This window comes from Salmo trutta, chromosome 13 (genome assembly GCF_901001165.1).
Source record: "Salmo trutta chromosome 13, fSalTru1.1, whole genome shotgun sequence".
Taxonomy (NCBI): domain Eukaryota; kingdom Metazoa; phylum Chordata; class Actinopteri; order Salmoniformes; family Salmonidae; genus Salmo; species Salmo trutta.
Window position 1 is genome coordinate 9616461 of NC_042969.1, and position 12652 is coordinate 9629112.

The 12652-nt window shown below is 41.2% G+C and overlaps 1 protein-coding gene across 1 annotated transcript; it reads left to right on the forward strand.

Annotated features, from left to right (window-relative positions):
* The first annotated feature begins 354 nt into the window (after positions 1 to 354).
* fgf2 (fibroblast growth factor 2) lies at positions 355 to 12109 on the forward strand. The gene is made up of 3 exons (XM_029770844.1): positions 355 to 1041; positions 3619 to 3722; positions 11864 to 12109. Exons 1-3 carry the CDS (start codon positions 864 to 866, stop codon positions 12047 to 12049), a joined length of 468 nt encoding a protein of 155 aa, XP_029626704.1. The 5' UTR covers positions 355 to 863; the 3' UTR covers positions 12050 to 12109.
* The last annotated feature ends 543 nt before the right edge of the window (positions 12110 to 12652 follow it).

Sequence of the window (12652 nt, forward strand, 5' to 3'; positions counted from 1 at the left end):
GGCTTTGACTCAGGTTAAAATTGATTAGACAAAATATCTAAATGGCATACTTTATAGAAACAGCTTTTATGCAATTCACGACTTAATGCAGAGTTTCTGTTTGAAAGGGCCATTCAAATAGTCAATTTCCTTTCGTTAAATTAGACAAGCCATTGTAATTTACTCTGTTGTACTTTCTGCTGCGTTTTTGTTGTTGTTCTTCAATAGCATAGCACAGAATCACTGATTCTGCTCAAAAGTTCTTCCAAGCTGTGGGGCTAAGCTGAAGCCTCTACTGGTCTCGGGTTGCACCAGCCCAGGGTCTTTTATGACGCAGGTCTGTCAGTAAGCCCAGTCTTTTCTCTGCTAGTGCTGTGTAGGGTTGGCTGGTTCAGTTAGAACGTCAAAGTGGGCTTGTGCAAGTGTCGGTGTGTCTGTACTCGCATTGGAGGGCGCATGTTAACTGAGGCCCACAGGGGAAGCCTCTCCAGATTTCAGCCAGCTGCCTGCTATAAACATTTCAGAGTGGAGGAAGAAGACTATGGAGGGGGGAACACACAAATCTCCATTCAAACTACCTTCGAATATCAACTCTTAGGCTTTCTTAAAGGAACAAGAAGAGGCTAGAGAGGGGTGGACCTTGCCGTCGAGGAAAACAAGCACCTTTCCAAGTGTTGTTCGCGCTTCATTTCCTCTCGGCTTGGGAGTAGAGGGCATGCTGCACCAGAGGGGGGGTTCTCAGACAAACTATCTGACCCTGGTGGTTAACTAAAATCAGGCTCTGTGAGGCTTACTGGAGGAGGGAGGGAACAGCAGTTAGCGTGAGGCCACCGTGGGGCTGCTGCACTGCTAACACACAGCAGCAGCAGGGAAAAAGGGAAGAGATGGCCACAGGAGAAATCACCACTCTACCCGCCACACCTGAAGATGGAGGCAGTGGCGGCTTCCCTCCAGGAAACTTTAAGGAGCCCAAGAGGCTGTACTGTAAAAACGGGGGCTACTTCTTGAGAATAAACTCTAATGGAAGCGTGGACGGGATCCGAGAGAAGAACGACCCCCACAGTAAGTGGTTCCAGTCCGTTGCATGGCAGACAAAGCTTCTTTATGCTTTATAAGGGCGACAGTGAAGTAACCGGGAAATCATCGAGGACTAAAGTGAATTTAAACTGCACGCGTTTATGGCTTCTCCAACATTCAAATCAAATAAGTTTGTCTAGTTCTTGTACATTAGCCTTTGCAAGTGCTTTCATGAATGTGGTAAGTGTATATTTTGATCTCATTCAAGTCACCTGGGTGTGTAACACTGCCATACATTAAAAAGTCACTGCTATTACGTCACTTGCAATTGAAATGTCCAGAAATAAAATATGACATAGCTTTCGTGTGAAATGTGTATGAATACATAGACCAACTCTTGAGTTCACTTAAGTAAAGGCCATTGATAGTAATTGAGGATCTAGGTTTGTGTTTTTATCACTTCAGTATAATATTCGAGTGTCATTGATTAGCTTTAAATGTAACATGCAACAAGTAATATGTAAGGTTTGCCCTTGACCCATTTAAACCACATCTCAGATTGCATCAGTAATTGGTAGGAGGAGAAGGGGCCCATGTCGAAGAGGGGGTTTTCATCACAGGAAGCACTGCTCAGTAGATCCTTGGGTGATAAGGGATGGGACTTGGAACAGGTGCACTCAAACAGCTGTCCAAAATCACAAGCAATTCACTACTACAGACATTAGCCATTTCAACTAAACTGGAAGAGAACCTCATTTTCTGTTATGACCATTGATTCAAATAGAACACTGTTGACGTTCCCATTTGCATTCTCCATATGATTTAAAGCAAGGGATGATGGGAATTAACCATGTCTGAAAGAGAACGTTTCACTCAGAGATGTGATCAGAGACCTATTGCACAGATGTTCAGTAAACTTTCATGCTCCCATGCACGTAACAACTACTAATTATGTGTTCATTCAGAGAGGAATGGGTCTTCATGACATTAGTCATTACACAAACCCTAAGTGCATACAGATGCCTTATATATATATATATATATATATATATATGAACTATGCTATAAATATGTTATTGAAATATGCTCCGTTGGCACAGCACATGTAGGCTTATCTGACTCTACAAAAAGTATTATAATCTGGGTGCTTCTACTCAACCAAATACTTGACTTACAATAAACCGTTACTGCAATATAAAAATATTGTTACATCGTTATTTAGTTTTCACATTTTGAGTATCTTGCTTATTTGATGTTTTATAAAAATATTTTCTCTATTTTTTGGGGGCCTCTGATATAATATATAAGTCTGCTATATCTGTCTCTTTTCAACACCACTAATAACATACACTGAGTGTACCAAACATTAAGAACACCTTCCTAATATTGAGTTGCACCCCCTTTTGCCCTCAGAACAGCCTCAATTTGTCAGGGCATGGACTCTACAAGGTGTCAAACGTTCCACAGGGATGCTGGCCCATGTTGACTCCAATGCTTCCCACAATTGTGTCAAGGTGGCTGGATGTTCTTTGGGAGGTGGAGTATTCTTAATACACACAGGAAATTGTTGAGCGTGAAAAACACAGTAATGTTGCAGTTCTTGGCACAAACCGCTGCGCCTGGCACGTACTACCATACCCCGTTCAAAGGCACTTAAATATTTTGTCTTGCCTATTCACCCTCTGAATGGCACACATACACACTCTATGTCTCAAGGTTTAAAAATACTTATTTAACCTGTCTCCTCTCCTTCATCTACACTGATTGAAGTGGATTTAACAAGTGACATCAATAATGGATCATAGTTATCACCTGGTCAGTCTGTCATGTAAAGAGCAGGTGTTCTTCATGTTTTGTACACTCAGTGTATAACATCTATTCTATACTGAACAAAATATAAATGCAACGTGTAAAGTGTTGGTCCCATGTTTCATAAACTGAAATAAAAGATCCCAGAAATGTTCCATATGCACAAAAAGCTTATTTCTCCCAAATTTTGTGCACAAACTTATTTACATCCCTGTTAGTAAGAATGTATCCTTTTCCAAGATAATCCATCCACCTGACAGGTGTGGCATGTCAAGAAGCTGATTAAACAGCATGATCATTATACAGGTGCACCTTCTACTGGGGACAATGAAAGGCCACTCAACACAATGCCACAGACGTTTTCAAGTTTTGAGGGAGCGTGCATTCGGCATGCTGACTGCAGGAACGTCCACCAGAGCTGTTGCCAGAGAATTGAATGTTAATTTCGTTACCATAAGCCGCCACCAACGTCGTTTTAGAGAATTTGGCAGTATGTCCAACCGGCCTCATAACCACAGACCACGTGTAGCTACACCAGCCCAGGACCTCCACATCCGGCTTCTTCATCTACGGGATCGTCTGAAACCAGCCACCCGGACAGCTGATAAAACTGAGGAGTATTTCTGTCTGTAATAAAGCTCTTTTGTGGGGAAAAACTAATTCTAATTGGCAGGTCCTGGCTACCATGACTGCGCCCCTGCCTAGTTGTGAAATCCATAGATTAAGGCGTAATGAATTTATTTAAATTGACTGATTGTTCAGTTTCGAATAAATGGAGTTCACTGTGACACTAAAACATTTTCCTCTCCTCAGTCAAGCTTCAACTCCAGGCGACCTCAGTGGGGGAGGTAGTGATCAAAGGGGTCTCAGCCAACCGTTATCTGGCCATGAATGGAGATGGAAGACTGTTTGGAACGGTGAGTGAGCCTCACCTTCCTTTGAGCAGCACCGGTCACAAGGAAACTACATTCCATTTGCTTTGATATTGTCATGGTCAACAACTCATGCTTTACTATAACAGGGACAGTATCATGCCTTAGATAAAGGGTTTTAATTAAGTTATGCTGAAAGCAAATATTATGTTGTCATACTGTTACAGGTTTTGATTTTTCCATTTATGTTATGAGGTTGGACTTTTAGCACGTAGGACGCACCGATTGGTGTCACCTCACTAGTCAGTGCTGTGCTAGCTTGTCCATCTCGTTAGAGGGAAGGTGTTTCACCTGTGCTGGCCCAGGTGCTATTTAACAGTGGCTGGCTCAGTGTTCCAGTTATCTTAAGAGATGTGGAGGGTTAACACCTTTAGTTTATGCTTCTGATTTGATTTCTAGACAAACAATCCTTTATCTGATCTTCCCTGTTTTTGTTTTGCTCTACTTTTCGGTTTGCTTCCTGTCTTTAAGCTTGGTGTGGGTTTTATTGTTAGCCTGTTCTTGGGCAAATTTAGTGGGCACTCACGATTGGTCTTTAGGTTGCTAGTCAACTTTCAGTGGACACCCCCATGAGTGTCTTTTGTTTTAGTTTTTGTCAGTGACTCTTCGTTAGTTATCTTTTCTGTTTGAGCAACAATTTTTGGTTTTCTTACTGGGGAACGTAACAAAATAGGGGTTAGTCTGGAATTTGAACCCGGGACCTCTCGCACCCGAAGTGAGAATCATAGCCCTAGACACCCTGTGTCTGGGACGGCTGAGTAATTTAGAGATTCTGTCTTTTTGGCACACTTGTCTCCAGCGAAAAAAGGTGACATTGTTGCACTGCTTTTAGAATATCAGGGTTTATTCTCAATGTGCCAACTCAGTAGTGGTGGAAAAAGTACCCAATTGTCATACTTGAGTAAAAGTAAAGATGCCTTAATAGAAAATTCCTCAACTAAAAGTAAAAGTCACCTAGTAAAATACTACTTGAGTAAAAGTCTAAAAGTATTTGGTTTAAAATATACTTAAGTATCAAAAGTACATGTAATTGCTAAAATATACTTAAGTATCAAAAGTACATGTAATTGCTAAAATATACTTAAGTATCAAACATTTGATTATTTCAAATTCCTTATATTAAGCAAACCAGACGGCACCATTTTCTTATTTTTTTTAAGTTTACGGATAGCCAGGGGCACCAACACTTGTGTGTTTAGTAAGTCTGCCAGCGGCAGTAGGGATGACCAGGGATATTCTGTTTAAGTGTGTGAATTGGACCATTTACCTGTCCTGCTAAGCATTCAAAATATAACAAGTACTTTTGGGTTTCAGGGAAAATGTATGGAGTAAAAAGTACAATATTTTCTCTAGGAATGTAGTGAAGTAAAAGTAGATGCCTATCGAGTGAACCCTGAAAAGAGAGAGAAACTCCGCAGTGAGGTACAGTATATTCTTGAGCACGGCATTGCACAATATGTTAACAGTCCGTGGAGTTCGCCCTGTGTATTAGTACCTAAGGCAGATGGGTCCTGCGGTTTTGTTCTGATTTTCGGAAACTCCACGCTGTTACAAAGTCGGACTCGTACCCTTTGCTTAGGGTCGACGTGTGGACCGTGTTGGCGCTGCTAAGTACGTTAGCAAGTTGGATCTGCTGAAGGAATAATGGCAGGCCCTAGCACCTTCAGGATATTGAGTCTGTTCTGGCGTTTTGCAGCTGCCAACCTGACAGTTATCCTGTCAAAGAGCAAAATTGCCTGAGCAACAGTTAAATATCTCGGGAAGGTGGTGGGGCAAGGGAAAGTCTGACCGGTCCTGGTAAAAGTGGAGGCCATCAATAACTTCCCAGTGCCAGCTTCTTGCCAGGAACTGTGCTGATTCTTGGGAATGGCTGGCTACGACCAGGCTTTTTGCAAGAACTTTGCCAAGGTTGTTGCGCCACTTACAAATTTGACCAGTCCGAAAGTCGTTTTCTGTTGGAGCCCCGGCTGTCAGGAGGCTTTTGGGAAGACAAAGACCCTTTTGGTCTCTGCTCCGGTGCTATCTGCTTGCTCCAGATTTCCAGCATCCGTTTTGTCTGTACACTGGTGTAGGTGCAGGGGCTGTGCTCCGAGAGAAAGACGATAACAATGTTGAGCACCCTGTGGGGTACTTTTCAAAGAAATTGGCCTCATATGAAAAACACTACTAATGAGAAGGACTAACGAGAAGGAGACGCTTGCTTTGGTACAGACTCTAAAGCACTTTGAGGTTTATGTATCGGCCTCTGCACCTCTGGTGTATACCAATTATAACTCTCTCGTTTTCCAGCAAATATTATTTATCTTTGTGTAGAATAACATTAATCAACCAATCAATACAAAAACACAGAAATTGAAACAAACAATTCTGAAAATCAACCTGCAATAGAGCATGCTGGGAAATATGATAATGATGGGCATGGTTTTGAGTGTTTTACTCTATCACACTTAACTCTGCTTATTAAGACCAAGACGGGAGTTCTTTAACACCACTGAGTATTAATTTAACTCCTGAATCACTAGAAATGTTACACTGAAAAAAACTAGGTAGGACCGGCCAATTTGCTGTATACAATACACTGTTGGTTCACTCAGACTCCCTTCTACTCTCTGCTCAATAAAATCACAAATATTAATTTGAAAGACAGTTGATATCTTTGCCATGATTTCTATGTCAGTACTGTATGTAAAATGCATTTGGAAAGTATTCAGACCACTTGACTTTTCCCAGATTTTGTTACGTTACAGCGTTATTCTAAAATTGATTAAATCGTTTCCCCCCTCATCAATCACACAATACCCCATAATGATGAAGTAAAAACAGGTTTTTAGACATTTTTGCAAAGCTATAAAACATGTATTTTTTGAAATATCACATTTGCATACGTATTCAGAACCTTTACTCAGTACTTTGTTGAAGCACCTTTGGCTGCGATTACAGCCTCGAGTCTTCTTGGGTATGACACTACAAGCTTGGCACACCTGTTTTTGGGGAGTTTCTCCCATTCTTCTCTGTAGATATTCTCAAGCTCTGTGAGGTTGGATGGGGAGTGTCGCTTCACAGGTATTTTCAGGTCTATCCAGAGATGTTCGAGTCCGGGCTCTTGCTGGGCCATTCAAGGACATTCAGAGACTTGTCCCAAAGCTACTCCTGCATTGTCTTGCTTGTGTGCTGAGGGTCATTGTCCTGTTAGAAGGTGAACCTTCACCCCAGTTTGAGGTCCTGAGCACTCTGGAGCAGGTGTTTATCAAGAATCTCTCTGTACTTTGCTCTGTTCAGCTTTCCCTCGATCCTGACTAGTCTCCCAGTCCCTGGCGCTGAAAAACACCCCCACAGCATGATGCTCTACGGACAATTCCTACGACATCATGGCTCGGTTTTTACTCTGACATGCACTGTCAACTCTGCAACCTTATATGGACCAATCATGTCCAATCAATTGAATTTATCACAGGTGGTCTCCAATCAAGTTGTAGAAACATCTCAAGGATGATCAATGGGAATAGGAGCTCAATTTCGAGTCTCATAGCAAAGGGTCTTAATACTTAAAACAAAAGTTTTAGAACACCTACTCATTCAAGGGTTTTTCTTTATTTTTACTATTTCCTACATTGTTGAATAATAGTGAAGACATCCAAACTATGAAATAACACACATGGAATCATGTAGTAACCAAAAAAGTGTTAAAGCTGCCTTGATGACAGCTTTGCACACTCTTGGCATTCTCTCAACCAGCTTCACCTGGAATGCTTTTCCAACAGTCTTGAAGGAGTTCCCACATGCTGAGCACTTGTTGGCTGCTTTTCCTTCACTCTGCGTTCGGACTCATCCCAAACAATCTCAATTTGGTTGAGGTCGGGGGATTGTGGAGGCCAGGTCATCTGATGCAGCACTCAATCACTCTCCTTCTTGGTAAAATAACCCTTACACAGCCTGGAGGTGTGTTGGGTCATTGTCCTGTTGAAAAACAAGTGATTTGCCTACTAAGCCCAAACCAGATAGGATGAAGTATCGCTGCAGAATGCTGTGGTATCCATGCTGGTTAAGTGTGCCTTGATTTCTAAATGAAGCACCCCCCATATCATAACACCACCTCCTCCATACTTTACGGTGGGAAATACACATGCAGAGATCATTCGTTCACCTACACCGCGTCTCACAAAGACATGGCGGTTGGAACCAAAAATCTCCAATTTGGACTCCAGACCAAAGGACAAATTTCCACCGGTCTATTGTCTATTGCTTGTATTTCTTGGTCCAAGCAAGTCTCCTCTTCTTATCGGTATCCTTTAGTCATGGCTTCTTTGCTGCAATTTGACCATGAAGACCATGAGATGTGTCTGTTACTTGAACTCTGAAGCATTTATTTGGGCTGCAATTTCTGAGGCTGGTAACTCTAATGAACTTATCCTCTGCAGCAGAGGTAACTCTGGGTCTTCTATTCCTGTGGCGGTCCTCATGAGATCCAGTATCATCATATCGCTTGATGGTTTTTGCAACTGCACTTGAAGAAACTTTCAAAGTTCTTTAAATTTGTCTGAAAGTAATGGACTGTCATTTCTCTTTGCTTATTTGAGCTGTTCTTGCCATAATATGGACTTGGCCTTTTACCAAATAGGGCTATTTTCTGTATACCACCTCTACCTTGTCACAACACAACTGATAGGCTCAAATGCATTAAGAAGGAAATAAATTCCACAAATTAACTTTTATGAAGGCACACCTGTTAATTGAAAAGCATTCCAGGTGACTACCTCATGAAGCTGGTTGAGAGAATGCCAAGAGTGTGCAAAGCTGTCATCAAAGCAAAGGGTGGATATTTGAAGAATCTGTTTTGTTTAACATGATTTGAATGATTTGTTGAACACTTTTTTGGTTACTAAATGATTCCATGTGTTATTTCATAGTTTTGATGTCTACACTATTATTCTACAATGTAGAAAATAGTACAAATAAAGAAAACCCCTTGAATGAGTAGGTGTTTTTAAACTTTTGACTGGTAGTGTACGTACAGTGAGGGGGGAAAAGTATTTGATCCCCTGCTGATTTTGTACGTTTGCCAACTGACAAAGAAATGATCGGTCTATAATTTTAATGGTAGGTTTATTTGAACAGTGAGAGACAGAATAACAACAAAAAAATCCAGAAAAACGCATGTCAAAAATGTTATAAATTGATTTTCATTTTAATGAGGGAAATAAGTATCAACCATACCTGTTGCTGACTGGTGTTTAAAATGGAGCACACAGCCATGTAATCTTCATAGACAAACATTGGCAGTAGAATGGCCTTACTGAAGAGCTTAGTGACTTTCAAAGTGGCACTGTCATAGGTTGCCACCTTTCCAACAAGTCAGTTTGTCAAATTTCTGCCCTGGTCAACTGTAAGTGCTGTTATTGTGAAGTGGAAATGTCTAGGAGCAACAATGGCTCAGCCACGAAGTGGTAGGCCACACAAGCTCACAGAATGGGACCGCTGAGTGCTGAACCGCTTCCTCGGTTGCAGCTTTAGGAAATGAGTTTCCATGGCCGAGCAGCCGCTCACAAGCCTAAGATCACCATTCTGGAGTGGTGTAAAGCTCGCCACCATTGGACTCTGGAGCAGTGGAAACACGTCTCTGGAGTGATGAATCGTGCTTTACCATCTGGCAGTCCGACGAACTAATCTGGGTTTTGCGAATGCCAGGAGAATGCTACCTGCCCGAACGCATAGTCCCAATTGTAAAGTTTGGTGGAGGAGAAATAATGGTCTGGGTCTGTTTTTCATGGTTCAGGCTAGGCCCCTTAGTTCCGTTGAAAAGAAATTTGAACACTACATTATTGACACAATGACATTCTGTGCTTCCAACTTTGTGACAACAGTTTGGGGAAGGCCCTTTCCTGTTTCAGCATGACAATGCCCCCGTGCACAAAGCAAGGTCCATACAGAAATGGTTTGTCGGGATCGGTGTGGAAGAACTTGACTTGCCTGCACAGAGCCCTGACCTCAACCTCATCAAACACATTTGGGATGAATTGGAACACCGACTGTGAGCCAGGCCTAATCTCCCAACATCAGTGCCCGACATCACTAATGCTCTTGTGGCTGAATGGAAGCAAGTCTCAGCAGCAATGTTTCAACATTGAGTGGAAAGCCTTCCCAGAAGAGTGTAGGCTGTTATAGCAGTAAAGGCGGGACCAACTCCATATTAATGGCCATTATTTTGTAATGAGATGTTCGAGTAGGTGTCCACATACTTTTGGTCATGTAGTGTACATGCACAAATATTCCAATAATATAGGTACAGTTTCAAACATTCTCATACCTACCATTTTAAACATCAGATTAGCTAAACTGCTGATGTTAAAATGTAAAGACTAATACTCAGGCACTATTTAAAAGGGGGGAGAAAAAATCTTCTTGCCTTCCAAATAATATTTATTGGCGTCTAAAGAATCATCAAATAACCTTTTTTTGTCTTCCCAAAATGGTTTTTAGAATGGAAAAAAGGCCCTAGATAAAACTCTGTCTTACAAGGAACCCTCATTTTCCAAAAAGTGTTCTTCAGATAAAAATGCTTTTGGTAGAAAAACTTTTGGACCCCTTTTTTCAAGTGTGTGTTAGCAGTGAACGGAGGTACTTCTGGACTACTGTAGAAGTGTGAGCAGTGATGACTGACTTATGTGGTTTTGTGGTTCAGAGGGCTCCTCCACAGTGTATTTAAACCCCAGGAAGTGTTTCCTGTCACTTCCTAATGAGTAACCAGGCTAGCCACTGGGCACTCACTGGTAGACACATTACAGGCACTGCACCGTCACTGATGTGGTCAATCACTCAGAAGCTGCTCACAGGGTGAGGGAAAGCTCCAGTTTAGTTGTAGCCTGCTGGAAGTAAGTTATGTGTTTGGGATTGTATTATTTGTCCTTACTTAGCCCCACTCACCAGTCTTATGTACAGGGTCACAAGCTGCTGTACAAGCATTGTTCTTTTCACCTCAAATCTGTTTCCCTTAATAATAGATCTAATCCTAAGCAAAGTTTCCATGATATCACTGTCATATGTCAATGTTTGGATAGACTATATTCATACAATATATTTAGAAAATATTAGGTCATGGGGATTGATTTGAGTTAAATATAAATTAATACAGTTACTGTTTCCCTAACCTCTGAATTGAACTTCCTATCGGGTTCTCCCATGCCTGTTGTAAGTGCCAGGAAATGCTTCCATGTAGGGTTAGTTAAGGCCATAAAAGTTCTCCTTTATAGGTAGCCATGGTTAAATGGAAAACAGGCCCCCTCTTGTTGGATAGGACATGGGCAGAGAATTCAGCTGGCAACATAGATTTGATGTCATCAGGTCTTCCACATTGTGGAAACAGTGTGAGTTTTCCCATTCATACTCATGTAATGAAAAAACCTATACAGGAAATCTATTATTGAACACTGAATACGGATTTTGTCCACTTGAAATTAAGTTACTTCAAAAATAAATTCACACCTCTTTGGCTTGGCAGAATTTCTGTTGAACTACTGAAGAATATCTTCATTAGTGTGTGACATTAAACAGCAGTTGACTGTTCTGGAGTCTCCACTGAAACAATGGGGGTATTGAGGTCTGAGGTGTTTTACAGAGTGAATCAACATTAATAAAATGTCAACATTACAAGCTGTTCCTCTTTCTCCACAGAGCAACTATATTAAACGCTGTCTTATTTTCATTAAATGTCATAAGGACCGAGACGGAGCTTTGATTAAACATTTTGTTAACATTACAACTATTAGTATTCCTATGTTCCCCCTGGTAGCTAGGACCTAGGTTAAGTCATGTACATGACATGAGTTATTGTTTAATATTATAAATAAACATCATTGCCCGAAGCTTGGCACTGGTGGACATTCCCTATTGAACATGGCTTTTAATCCAGGAGTAGATTTTATTAATCTGGGTCTGGGAAACCGGCCCATTGTGTTTCATTGCATAAGACAAACACAAACAGTGCTTCATTGACATTCATCATTGGTTCAGTATACAATATGAAACTGGATCAAGCGTATCCAAGAATAACACAACTGGACCAACAAGTGTATTAAATGAACCTCTAGATATTAAAGTAATGTGCGCTCTCTCTCTCTCTCTCTCTTCAGAGACGGACAACAGATGAATGCTACTTCATGGAGAGGCTGGAGAGTAACAACTACAACACCTACCGCTCTCGGAAGTACCCTGACATGTATGTGGCGCTGAAAAGGACTGGCCAGTACAAGTCAGGATCCAAAACTGGACCGGGCCAAAAAGCCATTCTCTTTCTCCCCATGTCAGCCAGACGCTGAGCTGAGCTCACCTTGTCTTACTAATCTTTTAAAACTCAGCCTGGCTGCAGTGCAAACAAACAAACGAGATATAAAAAAGACAAGAGCTCACTCATCCTCAGTGACATCATCATCCCTGTAGTTGGGTTCTTCAACGGCAGGCATTTCAATCAATGGTGAAGGTGCATAAAGTTGGCGGCCCCCATGTATTTTATATATTATTTTTTGCTGGACCTCCGTGTACTTAAACACCTAATATGCTAAGTTCACCGTATTGTACAGTGCTCTCCATTACTATTTAAATTAGTACAGTATACATGATACCAATTCTAGCTCCATGACGGCGGCAATTTGAAAAAAACTAAAAAGTAGATTGTGCTGATTTATTGGTCACGCGCTGTAGTTTAAAAACTCTGGATAGGGCTCAAACGTCATATCTGAATTCCTCCATCTTTATGCACCTCCGCCATTCAACTATATAAATGTGAGTTTGACTAAGGCTGCTTCAAATATTGTATTGTACTTTGATAATCTGCTTATTTTTCTTCATTTAACAATTATGAAATACATCATTTTAGACAAAAGTGAAATGCCACTTAGTAGTTCTGGGCTTTAAAAAGTAAA

Coding starts and splice junctions, on each gene's coding strand:
- fgf2 (XM_029770844.1), top strand. CDS start 864: ATGGCCACAGGAGAAATCACCACTCTACCCGCCACACCTGAAGATGGA. Junction 1,042..3,618: donor AGAGAAGAACGACCCCCACA/GTAAGTGGTTCC, acceptor TCCTCTCCTCAG/TCAAGCTTCAACTCCAGGCG. Junction 3,723..11,863: donor ATGGAAGACTGTTTGGAACG/GTGAGTGAGCCT, acceptor CTCTCTCTTCAG/AGACGGACAACAGATGAATG.